Source organism: Boleophthalmus pectinirostris, unplaced genomic scaffold, assembly GCF_026225935.1.
Source record: "Boleophthalmus pectinirostris isolate CB_2022bp ecotype Guang Dong unplaced genomic scaffold, ASM2622593v1 HiC_scaffold_5, whole genome shotgun sequence".
Classification (NCBI taxonomy): Eukaryota; Metazoa; Chordata; class Actinopteri; order Gobiiformes; family Gobiidae; genus Boleophthalmus; species Boleophthalmus pectinirostris.
The window spans coordinates 19563415-19580596 of record NW_026571404.1 but is presented as its reverse complement, the minus strand read 5'-3'; the positions used below and the strand labels follow the sequence as shown (position 1 = coordinate 19580596).

Here is a 17182-nt window from a genome sequence, read left to right as displayed (position 1 = left end):
TTGGAGCAGAATTCAGACTTTAAAGGAACATTTTTTAATAGCACCGATTAAGGCTACATTTATATGATGAGAAGACAGAAGACAGAAGATGCAAAAGTGGGGTCGCGTCTGCACTTTTTCTTCTATGTTTAGACAAGCGCATTCGGGAGGAAATCTGCGAGCATACAGTGACGCAAAAGTGTGTGGAATTCGAATGAGTATGCATGCCAGGCAGCTAGGTGGTGACCCTAGTGTCATGGTTCATGTTTTGTAGTGGTTGTAGTTTGTGTTTTATTTTGACATTTGTTTTGTCTGCTTGTAGTTCTGAGTTTTACTTCCTGATTGTTTGTTGTTGTTGATTGTTTGCCCCACCCTAATGTGTCTCACCTGTGTCTCATTCATGTGTGTGCATTTATACCCTGTGTTCTCCTCTGCCCTTTGTTGGTCCATTGTTTCTGTCCGGGTTTCTCCGTGTCTCTTGTCATGGCAATTCAGTCTTGCGTTTTGGATTTTTTTGATTTGTCGTTAAATATTTTGAAGCACTCCCTCTGTTTCCACATGACACCTAGGTGGTGATGGACGTGACTTAAATGCGTAGGTGACAGGAGCAGATCCTGACCAGAGTTTTGCATCTTGGGCAGTGTAGACGGAAACACTACGGCAGAGTGTATAAAGCTTTTGGAGGGTGGTTTCTGATTTTGCGTTTTTAAGCCCCAAATACGTCATCACCTTGTAAATGAAGGGCACTTCCACTAAAATATTTTGTCATTTTTACCCATAAGTGTTCTCGTGTAAACAGGCCCTAAATGTCTGTTGTTTTATGTTAAGGAAATTAATATTGAAAGCCATTTTTATGTGTGCATTGTGTAACCTTTTTTGATGGAGGGTCTGTCAACCTCTTTTCTCCATGGAGATGTTCTTGCTTTGTTTAAAATATTTCACAATTTTGTATTAAACCTTTTTATCATCATCATGGAGACTAAACCAGATGAAGTTACAGGTCAGATCTGTGAAGAGGCAACCCATTTCACAGTCAGAATGTCTGTTTTTCTAGGTACTTTTGAGCTGTAAAACCACCTGCAATTGAATAAATGTAAGGTACAGCTGTTTGTTGTCATACTGTGGAACAATCCAAGCAAAGGAATGACATATCCATAGAAACACATGGGCAATGGACCCCCAACTATAAAGTCACAAAGTGCACCTTTAAAAATAAGTAAGTAAAATAAAACATTTTAATCAGTCAATATGCAGAAAGAAAAGTGATTCATATTTTTTTGTAATATCGCCCCGCCATGATATTAACTATATAACTTACTTTTTTACATATTATGCATTTTGAAGACAATATTGAAGCCCCATTTTTCATTTGCAGGACTTTTCTGCATATAGAGTAGAAAATATGAGTTACTGTTAGAAGCGCTGTGTGTATTAGCCTAGTTTCTGAGTCAGTGGAAGACATGTTAGCAGTACAATACTAGTGTACGAAACAGTGCACATTTTATAATATTTCAACATAATATTTAACTTTTTACACAGATTTCAAATAACATAAATCTTAGCTGGGTACATTTAAAACTTTTATAAAGTTCTGTTGCCAAGATAGTGGTCATAAATTTCATACAGTGTTGACCTTCTAGTATAATGCCAGACCTTTCAGTAAACACACCCAGACCACTGAATAAATCTTATATTTTCCTCTTTCTAGGATGAATAAGCTACTAAAAAAGTACAACATAGTTTCTTTTTCCTGATCCAACAAACTGCTATAAACACTTTTTTAATGGTGATCATAAGTGTCTGAATAAATGTGATATAAATGCAGCACGATAATGACTAGTATTATGAAGACTGTTAGTTTTGCTTTTGCTAATGAAATATTTTAGTGGCATTTTGCGATGTGCTGAGAAGGAATACTTATAATTTCTGTACAAAGACCACTGTGACCATTAACAGATTAATATGGTTATGATCCACATTTAACCTTCTCCCGCTGTGCTTCTGCAGTTTATTGGAAAAGTGGAAATATTTCAAACTTCTTTTTAGTGGCCAGTTGGAATTCAGGGCAAAAAGTGAAGACCAAAGGCACAATTGAGTCCCAAATATTTCCATTACTGGTCAAATCAAATCAAGTATTCTTTGCCAATTGGAAAACATAAACACTCCTAAGTGCACTTTTTATTTTGAAGTGATTAAAGGACATTATCACTCGCTGTACAAAGCTGTTTGGTGATGATCACTAGTTTGAAGTTTGACTAGTACAAAAATAACTCATGTCAACAAAACATGCCAAATTGAAGGTAATTTTAAACTTAAACAAATTTTGTTGTTCACATACATCACAATATATTATAATAATAAAGGGCAACAATTTAAATGGTAATAATAAAGTCAAAATAAGTAGCAAAAAAGAGACTGTGTAATTACATAAATGTATATGTATAAGTAAAAATAAAATACAGAAATATTGTAATACAAATATATCTCAGCTATATACACGCAGTCATAAGAAAGTTAACCAGTCTGGAACCACCTAGTGCCTCCACTCAATTTTATTTCTCTCCAGTGACTAGGTCAGAAAACGGAATACATTAGATGGTTTGTAAGAACCCTGGAAGTTGTAGACCGTGCACCGACCAATCAGCGAAGAGCTGTGAAGCCATGACGTCAAATTCAAGTTCCTGTCTGGGTCCCTTTTGTGGTACAGCACAACAGTAAACAAAGTGGTCAGGATGGATGTAGACGAAGCCATACATTCTATGTTGGCAACAATTCCCAAGATCGAGGATTTAAAGCCAAAATAAAGAGAGTGTTTGGTGAATTTTATCAGGGGGAAAGAGTTATTGCCCTTCTTCCTATGGCATTTGGCGCATTACATACATCATGACAAAATAGCAGTGATTGGTTAAATAAAAAAGTACCCCCCTACAATCGTAATGCTGTGAGGTCAGAAGGTTTCCATGAAGTCAAACCAACTGAAGAATCAGGCTATAAGAAAGTAGCAGTAGTAGTAAACTTACAAGCTAAAGTATTCATTGTTTTTTTTTGTCCTCTGCATTTGACCCATTGTTGAATCTTACAAACTATACCCATCAGGACTATTGGATGATCACAGTGTGGCACCCAGGGACCTATCACAAGCTCTCGTTTTACAGCTTCATTGGCAGGAGCATCCGGATTCAGAGATTATTAGCCAATTGTGCATGCTTTTTTGCAGAATATCTGACATCTTCTCACTACAGTTCAGTTGGAGTTCAGCGGGCCAATTAGTACTATGTGCGTGATTCAGTCTGGTGCACAAATAGCTGCAGTACACCTTCCATGTACTCACTGTGTATTCGAACCACGTGTTTTTTAATAAGTGTCTAATTGATGTCTGATGGTGACGTTAATGACAAGTGAATGGTGAAGCCAATTACTCAGTAGTGGAAAGGTAGGCTGATGGGAGGGGCCTTCTCTCCACGCAGCACGACTCCTTTCATACCGTGGTTCCAAATGACACTTGATATTAAATTGGCCCAGTGGCGGCCTAGGACTTATGAGTAAGCTCATATGTTTTCACACTCGCTGACTTCTGTTAAATAGCACTTATCAATGTCAACATGATCAGCAGAAGATGAAAGAATTCTCAGGAGTCTGCTGCAGTTCTGCTTGCTTGAGGAATTGTTGATTTTGGGTGCATTCATTGTTCATGTTCCACAGTATGCTATTAAACTCAGTGTTTTTTAGCCTTTATTCAATTATCAATCAATCAAACTTTATTTATAGAGCACTTTTCATACAAAAAATGCAACACAAAGTGCAATTACAGGTGTTTTTATTGCTCAAAAATACATTACATACATTGAAAAACATGCATTCTTATTCTGAACTGTGAATTGTCCTTATTTTATTAACTGCATGTCTCCGTGAAGAAGTTTAATGTTTAAAATTTCATGCCATACTGAGGAGTAATATCATCTCTATGGAGACAAGCAGGTTGCATACTCTCCACTATCATAAACCAACCTGAACTGTGTGTTTTTGGTGGCAGGGGAAGCCAGAAGCCCCAGCTGAAAAGTATGTAGAAATGGTTCATGCTGTGCTTTTTGCTGTGAAGTGAGGCTGGAACTGTATCACCAGGTCCTGTTTTAGTATATGATGTATAAGCAGGGTTTTGCAATTTTCATATTTCATACTATGCTATGCAGAGATGTAGCCCCTCAAATAGTGATAATTGTGCTGTGAATGTAAAAAAATAAATAAATAAATCGTCTTTGTCATGACTTAAGCGGATTAAGCTGACTTTCTGACACCAGGCTGCAAGGCAATAACTTATGTATCACTTTAATAAGCTGCCACTCAAACGTCGCATAAGAAAGTGAAATCCAGTGTCACGTCAGAAAAGACTGTGACAACTTCGTCTAGTGCCCTGGTTTATTTATGGCAATTCTCTAGTATTGAGAGGGAGATACAGGTGCTATTTTGAAATGTGTTTGTGTGTAAAGTGTGAACCTATGTGAACCTGATAACTAAGCATGGCACTACGAGGTTCTTTTTATATACAGCAACTTGTTACTGAAAGGTGGAGAGTGATGTTTCCATTGATGCCAGAGGTGAGATTTCTGACAAGAAAAAGAGATGAAATTCATGTATTTGTCAATGTGAATAATGGACTATAAATAAGACCTCGGATTCAAGTATACCATGAAGGATATTATACATGTTGAACTGTACAACACTGCCTTTTCTTTTACTAAAATAGTATTTGTTCAGCTGTTGTTTCAGTTAAATTAAGAGAAGATTTATCTGTGCTCAGTTTTGCATGGTTGTCTTCCTGGATGTACTGTATATTTACTGTATATCAGTTCAACTTTATTTATTTAGCAGGAGACATTTAAAAGTGGGGCAGCAGTGGCTCAGTGGTTAGAGCAGTGGGCCCCAACCCGAAGGTCGGATGACTGCCCCCCCCGGACCAAGTTCTGTTGTGTCCTCAGGCAAGACACTTCACCCGATTGCCTAGATGTATTGCTTGAAAATGGTGTGTGCGTGAAGGATTGGTGGTGGTCGGAGGGGCTGATGATGCAGATTGGCAGCCTCGCTTCTGTCATTCTGAATAATGACAACAGTGAGTTTTTTTGAGGGGCTTTACAAGTGTAAGGCATTATTAAAAAGTTAAAGAGCCAGGCTATATTTTCCATGCATATTATCTCATTCCAAATACAGAACAGGTTTGTAAATATGCAATAATCCTTAGTTTTTGTTGCTAAAATATAATTTTTTTGTTTTTTTCTATACCACCAGCCATCAAAGGAGCTTTATGTTTTTCCCATGTCAGCTTCAGAAAAAACATTTGAACAGATATATCAGCTGCATTGTTGTTTATGGAGATACACAACACCATTCATTTTTATAGTATGTTGTCTATTTTCCGACCCGCTCTGTTTTTATCTGATATTTGACGTGACAAGCGCGTCTCCTTTGGGTGCAGCTCAGTTGAAAAGCACCACTAGAGCAACAGATGCCAGATTAGAGTCAGAGAACTGAATGATGAAGACTTCCTGGTTGCTGGGTCACATGGTGCAGAATACAAACCATATATACAGGATCAATTTGATGATTTTAGGGTATGTGGATTTAAAAGGGAGATGTTTACTTGCGGTTTGCATCATAGACTGTATAAATGGACATAATTAACCCACATCCCAAGTAGGAAGCGTTCGTGGGGGTGCTTCTAGCTCCATCAACATTCTGGGATTTTTATTTCACTATTTTGTCCGTAAATAAGGTCCTATTCCTAATATGGAAATTAGCTCAAAATTTTCCCCTATAACTGCTAGCTTTGTGAGCTTCATTTGACTGGGGACGAACACTATGGTTGGCGTCACACTCGCTTAGTCCACTTGTTTACGCAGTCTGTGGTTTATATGCATTTAAGTGACAGTTTATTTAACTTGAAAAATATCAAAATTTTTGGCTACATTGATTTCGAGCAGTTTTTCATTGTCACGGTCAAAATTATTATTATTTCTTTTTTCTTTTCTTTTTTTGCCACCATCATTTGTCAGTTTCAAAACTGTAGTTATACCAAGGCCATATAAGAAAATTTAGTTTTAGTATTCTTAACCTTGTACTGGACTGGAGTAACTAACTTGTCACCTGCTTATCTGCGTGCTTGACCAGTATGGCATTAAATCTATTTATCTCCATGGAGACAATGAGGTGACACCACAACGGCAGGTTACAGGTCAGGTCTGTGAAGAAGCGACCCAGCTCACAGTAAAGCATATTTTAGTCATGAAAATAACTGTAAGTGAATAATGCAGGATTGACAGGTTTAATGCCATACCAAGGAACATTAAGGTTAAAGGTCTTGTATTGCACATAATTGATTCTTGTGAGATTTTAGCCGTGTTATAATGTTATTACCTCATCAAAAACATAACCAGAGTTGTGTGCGTGTGTTTTGTTTTTGTTTTTCTTTCACACATTTTTGAGTAATCCTGTTTTATTAGTCTGTCTACGGCTCCAAACCGCCGTCTCTCAGAATGCCCCGTTCCACCTTGTGATGTCATGAAGTTGTAGTTTTCAAGTTAACAGCTCCTTTTACCATTTGTTCAGTAGAGATAGGCTATTCCAGGTCTGAAATCACCCTAATGATTCAAGAGAAGGTACGAAATTTAAAAACACTATGGAGCACATCTTGTATTATCACATGACATCACAAGGTGGAACAGGGTGTTTTCTATTTGAGAAATATGCAGGGTGTGTGTTAGACATGTGTGAATGAAACAAAACTGAACTCTAGGTATGTCTGTGATCAGAAAACAACATTACAACATAGATGAGAAAATAGCCTAATATGGGATTTTTGAAGTGAAGAACATTTCAGTACATATCTGTTGATTGAGCTGTTGCTATGATACCATTTAACTTACACTCCCTTAATGGTAACATCATGTTGTGAATTAGTATTTTTTCCACTCCAAATATATTTTGAATGCACCTAGTCTGAACACTGAGGTCTTATCTATATTTAGGGCAGGTCGCTGGGAGCTATCCATGGTGCTGCTCTTGTTTTTCCTGTTCTTTGTTCTCACACACTCAGACTCGGGGAGACTTCTCTTATCTGCGCCCCCATTGAGTGTCAGGACTCGAGGGCATTCAGGTGCCAGCAGCAGGTCAGAGCCACAGCAGTCTGGGCACACCAAATATCTCCAGAGGACACTTACGAAATACATGAAATACGCCACTAAGATCTAAAGTGTGACCCAGTAAAACCTGGATCAAAAATCCAGAGGTAGGTTGCTCTCGTCTAAAAATATGTGAATTCATTTGGATGCCATTAAAGGAGTTATGTTGACACAAATGTGACACTTTTCTGACTTCAGAGGCAATGTGGGACTTTGTAGCTAAATAAGAGTCTCTCAAATATGACTTGCGAAATCTGCACTACACAAACCCTTTTAGAAAAGTGTTTGTTTCTGATGCAGTTGGGGGTCCTGTCAGGTATTTTCATCAAACAAAGTCATATTACAGTAATGATAGAGAGAATTTAGAGTGTCAATGAAAATGAAAAATGGCTACAGCATGTTTTGTGGAGTCAGTAATTACAATGCAGTTCACATTTCACAGACAATTACAGAGAAATGGAAATAGATTTTCACTCCCTTATTCCCTTTGGAAAAAAACAAGTTTATTTGGTTGATTGTGTTGTGACTGTAGAAGCCATCTTGGGAGCACTTTATTTCAAACTCACATCTCAAATCTAGACAGTTTTTGATTCATTTTTTAAAGTTATATATTTATGTTCCTCTGTTTTCTATAAGCATACATTTTAGACATATTTATTTTCTTAACACTGTCTCTTCATTGCCAGTCATGGTCCAGTTTGTTATAAATTACTAGGGAAAGATCATTAGTAATGTGTTGATGTGATTTTATTCCACATATTTTGTATTTATTTCCTATACTATGCAAAATTGCTCCTAAATTACACAAATTGACACTTGTGAGCTTTTAACCATGCTGCTATCTCCTCAAAAACATACATGGAGTTGTGTTTTGTTTCATTCACATGTTTTAGTAATCCTGTATTTTTAGTTTTCTCCAAAGCTCAAAATGCTCTGTTCCACCTTGTGATGTCATGTAATCATAGTTTTCAAGTTAACAGCTATCTTTTACCTTTTGTTCAATAGAAAATGGGAATTCCAGGGCTGAAATCATACAAATGATTCCAGATAAGGTGTATGGAGTTTAAAAACACAGCAGAGCACCTGTTTTATCACATGACATCACAAGGTGGAGCTGAGTTTTCTGTTTGAGAGGAACTAAACGAAATATGCAGGATTTGTGTGTTAAACATGTAAGTGAAACACAACTCCAAGTAAGTTTGTAATCAGGAAACATTCTTATAACATAGATCAGAAAATAGCGTAATATGGACCCTTTAAGGTTTATTTAGAGAAAGCAAAACATGTATCCAGGGTAGCAATATGTCAGATAATCAGTTTTACTTATCATTGAAATGTATAGGTCTTGTTATGATTTTGTTTAGTACCTGCTCACTCACAGCAACCCCAGCAAATCATTTTAAACTCAGCTCCTCAAGGGGTATTTTCATTTTATCTGTTTGGACTCAGGCCCGATCACTGTAAATTCCTCCCCATTCGCTTCCGAACCGCTCTACCGAATTAAGTGTACGAGCGTGGGCATGCGGGTACGAAACGGCGAGATGAGAATGACCCCGACTTGGCGCCCTATTTGTGCTTCGGTCTCCGCTCCCTTGCTACCGGACTGAAGGACAGCCGGGGAGAGCCAGAGGTCTACGGGTCCCTTATTTCCACTGATAGGGGGCTAAGACGGGCAAAGAGTGATGCGATCTAGTCAACTTCAATTACAGGCCCCTCCGAGTCCGTCCCACAGCAGCCGTATAGTGCCTTTAAGGGGGAATCAATGGTGTGACAAATTGGTGGAGACAGCAACCCCTTTTATTTGGTACATTGTTGCATCTGTGGCTGGTTCCTCCTTAACAAGTGAGCAGGTGTTTGTTTAGGAACCAAATATATCTTTCTCAAGACCAGTTATAATTGAACGCTTTGGTGCTTTCGTGTTTTTGTCCGGTTATTTTCTGCTGGTGTCTTTAATAGCGTGTCCAGACTTGTTTTTGGATGCCTTCTCTAATGGGTGTCCACATGCATCATCCACTGACGCACATAGCACAATATTTTCTATTGCTGGGGTAGTGTAAAGGTGTATCTCAAGGTTACTCTTGCCTTGTTGTAGTCCTGGATGTTTGTGAGCCTAGTGGAACAGGCAGATACATTTCTTCTATGCTGTAGATGTGTAAGAAAATAGAGTAGAGACTATAGAGACTGGAAAATGCTTTGTGCTTGTTGTTGTGTAGGACATCAGCTTGTAATTGATCTGGGACACTGGGAAATAGAAGACACAGGCCTATTATTTGATTGCCACTTTATTAGGCACATCTTGTAGCTGTGCATTGTGTAACTTTCCTGGTAGAGCGTCTGTCACCTGCTTGTTCCTATGGTTATGTCATTGCTCTGCCTGGAATGTTCCACAGTATGAGACAAGCGCTACTTTTTACACTTTCTACATTTTTTCAATTACAGGTGGTTTTATAGCTTAAAAATACCTAGAAAAACTAGGTACTAGTTGTCTGTGAATGGGGTTGCTTCTCCGGAGATCTGACCTGTAACTTGGTCTGGTTTGGTCTGCATGAAGATTCATTATCATACTGTGAAAGCATTTAATAGAACCTCCACCAGAAAAGTCACACAATACACTTTTAAATGCCATAATGAGATCTAAAATGCTGAAATATTTACAGACCTGCCCTAGCCCTTCTAGTTTTATAGATCTATAGAAATTACATTGAAAAGTGCAGAAATCACACACTTTTTTTGTGATCGATGTTGTCATACACACAACATGCTCAATAAAATCCTCATGGTAAAGTAATGGCTAAAATCTGGAGATGGGTCAACGTGCACTGCTCCTGATGAGGTACCCCGGCGGCGCTGAATTTGGGTCAACTGCAGAGGAAAAATTGCCTAATGGGATATGAACAAGTGTACTTCACTTTATGTAATGAATGCATTGTTATTTTCATGTACACTAGATCATTGTTTCCCAAATAGTGAGATTTTTTTTTTTGGGGTCACCTTGTCATGATCTGTATTTAGGTTGAAATGTTAAGACATGTTTTTTATCATTTCTAATCTTTTAAAAATTATTTTATTGACTATTTATTGACTATTGTTCCGATATTGCTGGTTCAATTGAATGCTGAAAAGATAAAGTAATAGGTCACATTTAATGTCCAAATAGGCGACTTGTGGATCCTTTTATTGCTGGTTCAATGATTGTTTTTCATTGTTTAAAACTTGAGTAATACTAATTGTTCAGAGGGACACGATCACTCAGTCAACAAAAAAAATATCTTCATTAATGTTCAATAATGGTCAAATCCACATTTATTTTGTGATTTACAAATAATTAAAAAATAGGGGTCCCCTGAAAAAAAAAGTTTGGGAAACACTGCACTAGATAATTTACCATAAGTTCAATATCCGAGTATACATGTTGACATTTTCTTATTTCCAGCTGCTCCCTTTCTATTGTATTGGACCAGCTGCTCATATGTCTGGTGATTGCTGATCTGTCATGTTTTTACACTGGATTCAACTCTGTCCCTAACTTTTACCCACAACAATATTTGCTTCACTCCTTTCACATTTGTTCCTTCTAAGCTTCCATAAAAGACTTCTTAAGACCTCCACAGTGACGCTGCGTGTTTTCTCTCCCTTTTGTCTCTCGCAGGTAAAGAAGAGTACGTCACCACCTTCAAAGGATCCGAGTTCTTCTGCTACGACTTGTCCTTGAACCCCATTCAAAGCAGCAGTGACGAAATTACGCTGTCCTTCAAAACCCTGCAGAGGAACGGACTCATGCTCCACACTGGCAAATCGGCCGATTACGTCAACCTGGCCCTGAAAAACGGAGCCGTGTCTCTCGTCATTAATTTGGGTTCTGGGGCCTTTGAAGCGCTGGTGGAGCCGGTCGCTGGGAAATTTAATGACAATGATTGGCATGATGTGAAAGTAACAAGGAATCTCCGTCAGGTAACAGTACAGAAGAGGGCGGTGCGGAGTTACGATCAGTCAAATCCAAATTAATGCACTAATCATTGCCATCATACAGTCAATTATTTCTCCAGACATCGGTGATTGGTTCAATTTGATGAGAGGTTTATGGTGGAGATACAACAGAACCACAGTTGTGCAGAGACATCTACATTTGTTTTGTAGGCATTGAGATTGATGACGATGGTGTGTACTGCGGCACTGAGGCGACGAAGGAGCAAAATGGAAATGCAAGGATGTAAAGGAGTAGGAAGGAATGAATGAGTAGGAAGTTAGAAGTTTTCAAACAGGCCAGGCTAAGAGTTTGTGCATGTAGAGAAGAGAGTATATTGAATGTAGAAGGATGTGTTTAAAGATCCCCAGTGTAAAGTTCAGAAGAGGAGCAGATTTGTGGAGAAATTGAAATTGCGTTGGTGTTAGAATATGGTATAATATAGTTGAATTTATGAGACAGATAGGACAGTTGTGTTCTTCAATCAGACTTTATTTTAGAGATGAGATGAAATCTGTTTTTACTAAAATGTTTAAAGTCTAGGCAACACTGTAGTTCAGGGATCGCTTAGTAGTTGATTAAATAATTGGTCATTTGTGCATATTTAGGTGCTGTAGCTCCATCTACTGTTAAAAATGGGAATGACCAATGGGAAATAAACAAATGTCAAAGTCATTAAGCAATATGAATGTTATGCTAATAGAGACATGCATTCATTGCAAACACAATTTGACTGCAGAACAAGCCTCGTGTCGTGATGGTGTGTGGGCTTAAAATCCACGCAGAAGGCCATATTTTTATAACACAAAAATTCAGGCAAAACTGAACATTTTTCAGTGCACTTTGGATTAATGAATCAATGTGAATGAAAGAAAATACAACTGCAGATATATTTTTATGAGAAAAAAGCAGTATAACATGGTTAAAACCTCAAAAAAAAAGTCAAATTTGCATAATATGTCCTTTAATGTGTGGTCCCTAACTACCAAAGGCTGACACTGAAGAACATAATAATACAACTAGGAAGAAAAGATAACAATCGATGATCTTGGGTTTCTTGATGTCATAAACCAATGTGCAGTTATTTCTTACACTGCAGCTCAAAGACTGTAAACTACTTTTAGAATTAGAAGTCTATCTGTCTCCAGCAGCTCGCAGTATTGTTTTTACAGGGTTCACCTTCAGCAGTCGTGCCTCCTTCCTTTATTGAGGTAGATATTGCTCTGGTCATACACTGGGATATCCTCTTCACAGATAGTGTATATATATAGATAAACTACATTTCTGTGGCCTCAGTCCTTCGGGGACAGTGTGGGAGCTGTCATTAATCTCAGTAGGTACATGACAGTTAGAGACCTTTGACCCTGAACATGCTCCATCATTTAGACTGTGTTGTGTGCTGCGGTCTATTGGATTATGTGCAGGTTACAAAGTTCTGCTCAGGGCTTAATGCGTTTTTAATGATGGGGAGACTCACATACACAATGGTTTACTTTTACCCATAAGGCTGCTGGAGCTCATTTGGGGAGGAAAAAAACCTTAGAAAAGATTCTTATTTTATTTGTATTTATTTATTTATTATTTAGTATTGGTATATTGGTTTGAATTAAAACATTTGGCTAGTACTGGTCAACTTATTTATTTTTTACTGAAAGTGTTGTGCATTTATTTATTCATTAATTAATTTAATCAGATTTTATTTTATTTATTTGTATTTATTATTATTATTATTATTATTATTATATTATTATTATTATTATTATTGCATTCCTTTTGTGCTCTTTTAACCAAAGAATAACAGCACTCAATATTATTTTGATACAGATTTACACATGACCTAGAAATGTCTGGGAGAAATGTTGTGATTGTAACGCTGTTTAACCTTTTAAACCTAAACCAATCTATCTGACTCTAAAATCTCTACTGTTGCTGTGTTTGCCATCTGCTTTTCTGCTTCTCCTACACTAACACTGAGTCCTGGTTTAGCCTTGTCCAGTTCCGGTTCAACTCTGACAGATTGTAGACTAGATTTATTCTGATCACAGCAATGAGGTCCTAACATTTAAACAGCTAACCTCTCAAGTCCCTGCTCAATTGCTTGCTTCTGTTTATCTTCACCTGTCTACTAAACCTGCTTTTGCATAATTAGCACTTGTATTATGGTGCTGCCTCAGGACGTAGCCATCTGGAACATTCACCACATTGGAGAGAGCAAGGAAACTCAAGCATAAGAGTGCATGCTCTGTGGGGCATCGGAAACGACCATCCCGCTCATTCTGTGTCAGGGTCTTTTTGCTTTGTCTCATTGCAGTAAAGTGGTCCTAAAGTTCATCAAAAACACCAAAAGAAGGAGGTACAGTGTTGAATGAGCGTTGGGTATGTCATGAACAGCGCATTGGGCTTAAAAGTTAGAGAGAAATGTACTTAAAGCAACACTGTGTACTTTAGAGGCAGGGGAGTTGATAGGTGTTCAGATATAAGGTAAGTAAGGGAAAAAAAGTAGATTTATATACCTTACAATTGAGCTCTTAGCATTGTTTAGAAGAATGTATAGTGCAGATAATGTCTACAAATAGCATAAAAACATGTAAGAGAAAATGTTGATGTTAACATAAACCTGATTATGACTCTAAAAACTCAAATTGTGCTATACACTTAATTACCTTTTACTGTATATACATAAATTATGATTTGGAAAGAGGGAGCAAAAGTTACATTGTGTTGCTTTAAAAAGTTTTAGGTTAACTGGGTCAAATTATGCGCTTTCTGTATTTGACGTGTGTCTCCATAACTGTGTAAGGATTTGGTAAAGACCAGGGGGTAAAAATGCTTAAAATGTAGGTGTGTTGGTAGCGTGGTATTTTAGGGAGTCCTGAGCTCTATAGCACCTCTAGTGGAGCATATCTAACCTGCTTTTTTCTTGTTAAACTTATTTTGCCCTTTTAACTCTGTGTTACTAACATGCTTTGGGAAACTAACCTAACATCACTCATGGAATGTGCCATACTACTAACCAGTCTGATTTTAACTATGTACTAACCAGTATTGACCATCATATATTATTTGAGTAACAGTCGTTATTCTGTTCACAGTTTTTAATTTCCTTTCTCCCCCTTTTCCACAAAGCACTCAGGCATTGGACACGCTATGGTAAACAAACTACATTGTTCGGTAGATATCATTCTAATTGTTTCTTAGTTTGGGTTTGCCGTGTGTTTCCTTTTGTTTCTTTTTTTATACCGTAGACGTCATTTACAAAAAAGGGAAATTGCGGTTGGTACTCTTCAGCTTACTTTTTGAATTAATTTTATTTTTGGATTTCTTGAGTCACTCATTTGGTTTTGCCCACTTTATTTCACCTGTTTCCTGTCCTATTCTGTTTCATCCACCTAGGAGCATCATTGCGAGCCTTTTGCATCAAGCCGTGGCTAATATTGAGGACTTCTCTTCTGTCTGGCTGGCCTGATGCTCTTGGGCTCAGCCAGTTGTATCTTCCCCATTCACTTTGCATGGCATGAACTTTGACCTTTGTGTTGTTAGCTTCTCCACTGCTCATTCGTTCGTCAACATGTGTGTGATTGTGTCTTTCACTTCCTGTATTCTTTTTGTGGTATCCATTAGTTAATGCATGCTAATGATGTAGTGCCAAACTTATTCCCTATTTCTAACTAAATGAAAAAAGGTGTTTCTTTTTGCAAATAGGCAAAAAGCAAACCTAAATGCATGCATATTTATTTTAAATAGTAGCTTAAACAGTATCTAATTATCTGTATTCATAGCATGTGCTATTTCTAACCTAGTAGCACGATCTGATTTACTTTCTTTTCTAAAATAACAACAATGAATATACTAATATAATGGAAAAACTAACCGACAAACATTTTACTAACACCATTTTTGTGTCTGCTAAACTATTTTCTGTTGCTCTTGGGGCAATACTAACACTGTTCTATGGGTACTAACTCAAACACTAACTAGCATTTCTTTGGGGTCTGCAGATTAACAACTAATCTAAAAGTGGACAAAATAATACAGAAAAACAAGAAAAAAGACATAAAAATGGGTTTCAGAAATTAGAAAATAGGGCCGATTGAAAGACCACAAGAAGAAAAAGGCAGTTTGATTAGCCATACGCATTGGGTTGGGTTGAGTATAGCGTGTCCTCTTCCTGTGCTTTGTTGTCTAGGTAACGATATCCGTGGATGGGATTCTGACCACCACCGGATACACTCAGGAAGACTACACCATGTTAGGCTCCGATGACTTCTTCTACGTTGGAGGCAGCCCAAGTACCGCTGACCTGCCTGGATCTCCGGTCAGCAATAACTTCATGGGCTGCCTTAAGGAGGTAAAGAGTTATCAGTCTATCTCTCTTTCTCCATCTATCTTTCTCTCTTTCTATCTCTCTTCTCTCTGCCTTAACTTAGACCGTGGGTGTTCAGGATATGACTGGACGCACCTTAGGACTCAAAACAGACCCGGCTCACTCCCACGCACTGATCGTGTCTTGTATATTCTTGAGTTTCCTGATTATCTCATATAAACTTTATTTTGCTTTTCCGCCCACTCTGCAAATACACGTCATAAAAATGCACCAAAAGGATTTATTACAAAAAAATAACTGTAACTGTAACTGATCATATTTGATCCTTAACTTCTGTGTAACTTTTCTGGTTGAGGGTCTGTTACCACCTTCTCTCCATGGAAATGTTGCCTGAAGTTATTCACATTATGGCATTACACGTATTTATCTCTATGAAGACTGCAGCTGATGCCATAGGGCCAAGTTACATGTCAGATCTGTGGAAAGGTGAGCCCACTCACAGTAAGAATGCAAGTTTTTAAGTCTATAAAAACTCATGTTATTGAGTAAATGTAAAGGCATATGCTTTTTGTCATTTCGGGACAGTCAAAGCAACAACGTCTCCATGGAGACAAGCGGATGGTGGACCCTTCATCAGAAAAGTTACACATTGCACCTTTAAGATTTTTAACATTCTAAAATAGGAATCAGAACAAAGCAGTGTCTATTAGAAAGCAGGAAGCAAGACAAGTAAAATGAAGGATATATTCACAATAGTGATGCATTATTATATATTTCATAAAACCAGGGTTCCCACAGTCATGGAAATCCTGGAAAAGTAATGGAAATTGAAACTGTCATTTTCCAGGTTTGGAAAAGTTTTAGAAAAGGCATGTAATTTTAGTATCTCTTTCACACAACAGCTAAGTTATCATTAGGCTATTATGATTATTTCCAAACGTATGTGCCTTTTGTTGAAAAGAGATGACAATAAATGCACAGTATTTTGAATGTTAAAAATCTGTAATACCAAACCATAAGGTGAGTATGATCAATTATACAGATGTAGGGTGCCATAAAGTCATGGAAAATTCACTTTAGGTCATGAAAAAGTCATGGAAAAGTTCAGCAATTTTGTGAGTGAAAAAGAGTGGGAACTCTGTAAAATGGTAGATATAGTTGCAGTAAATAGTAAATAAACTTGAGCAAAATGTTTAATTTTTTGATAGAAAAAGAACAGGAGACTTTGCACACAAATCTTAAGATGGTTGTGTAGGATGAGAGAGAACAACCCACACATTGTCCATCCTTACAAAAAAGTTTGATACAGGGCAACATTTCAAACCTTCGAGTTTCCTCTCTGCACTGTATCGAACACATTTACTTTTTTACATTTTCGCCAGAATTTATGGTGTCTTATAATAAACTTGCACCTAGCTCTCATAAGCCCTTTGGCCCATCAGAATATTTCCAGGTCTGTGGACAGTTTCATGATCTTTCATTCAGTGAACTGCTCTCAACATGCTCTCATCCCCATGTGTAATATACTGATGCAACAGTTCTTCAGGTTTGGGTTTCATAAAATTGTTTACAACTTAGAAGACAGCAATCAAATGTCAAATTTTATAGCTTTACAATATAAATTGTTGAAAAAGAGAAATTTACACATTTACTGATAATAGTGAATACAGTACTCAATATATTTTGTCACCCCATAACAAGTCTGGTATAACATTCACATTACAACACTACATTTTGTGTCTT

At 37.5% G+C, this 17182-nt stretch overlaps 1 protein-coding gene across 25 annotated transcripts in view; it reads left to right on the top strand.

Annotated features, from left to right (window-relative positions):
• Nucleotides 1-17182, top strand: part of LOC110156860 (neurexin-1a) — a 319412-nt gene that overhangs the window by 96285 nt on the left and 205945 nt on the right. For 11 of the 25 annotated variants that reach the window (XM_055162520.1, XM_055162517.1, XM_055162532.1 and 8 more), the window contains 3 exons: nucleotides 10801-11102; nucleotides 14242-14265; nucleotides 15302-15463. In XM_055162520.1, coding sequence (XP_055018495.1) covers nucleotides 10801-11102; nucleotides 14242-14265; nucleotides 15302-15463 — 488 coding nt within the window. Of the gene's footprint in view, nucleotides 1-8760; nucleotides 8782-10800; nucleotides 11103-14241; nucleotides 14287-15301; nucleotides 15464-17182 lie in introns of those variants that run through there. The other 14 variants (XM_055162538.1, XM_055162536.1, XM_055162535.1 and 11 more) reach the window with 4 other exon arrangements.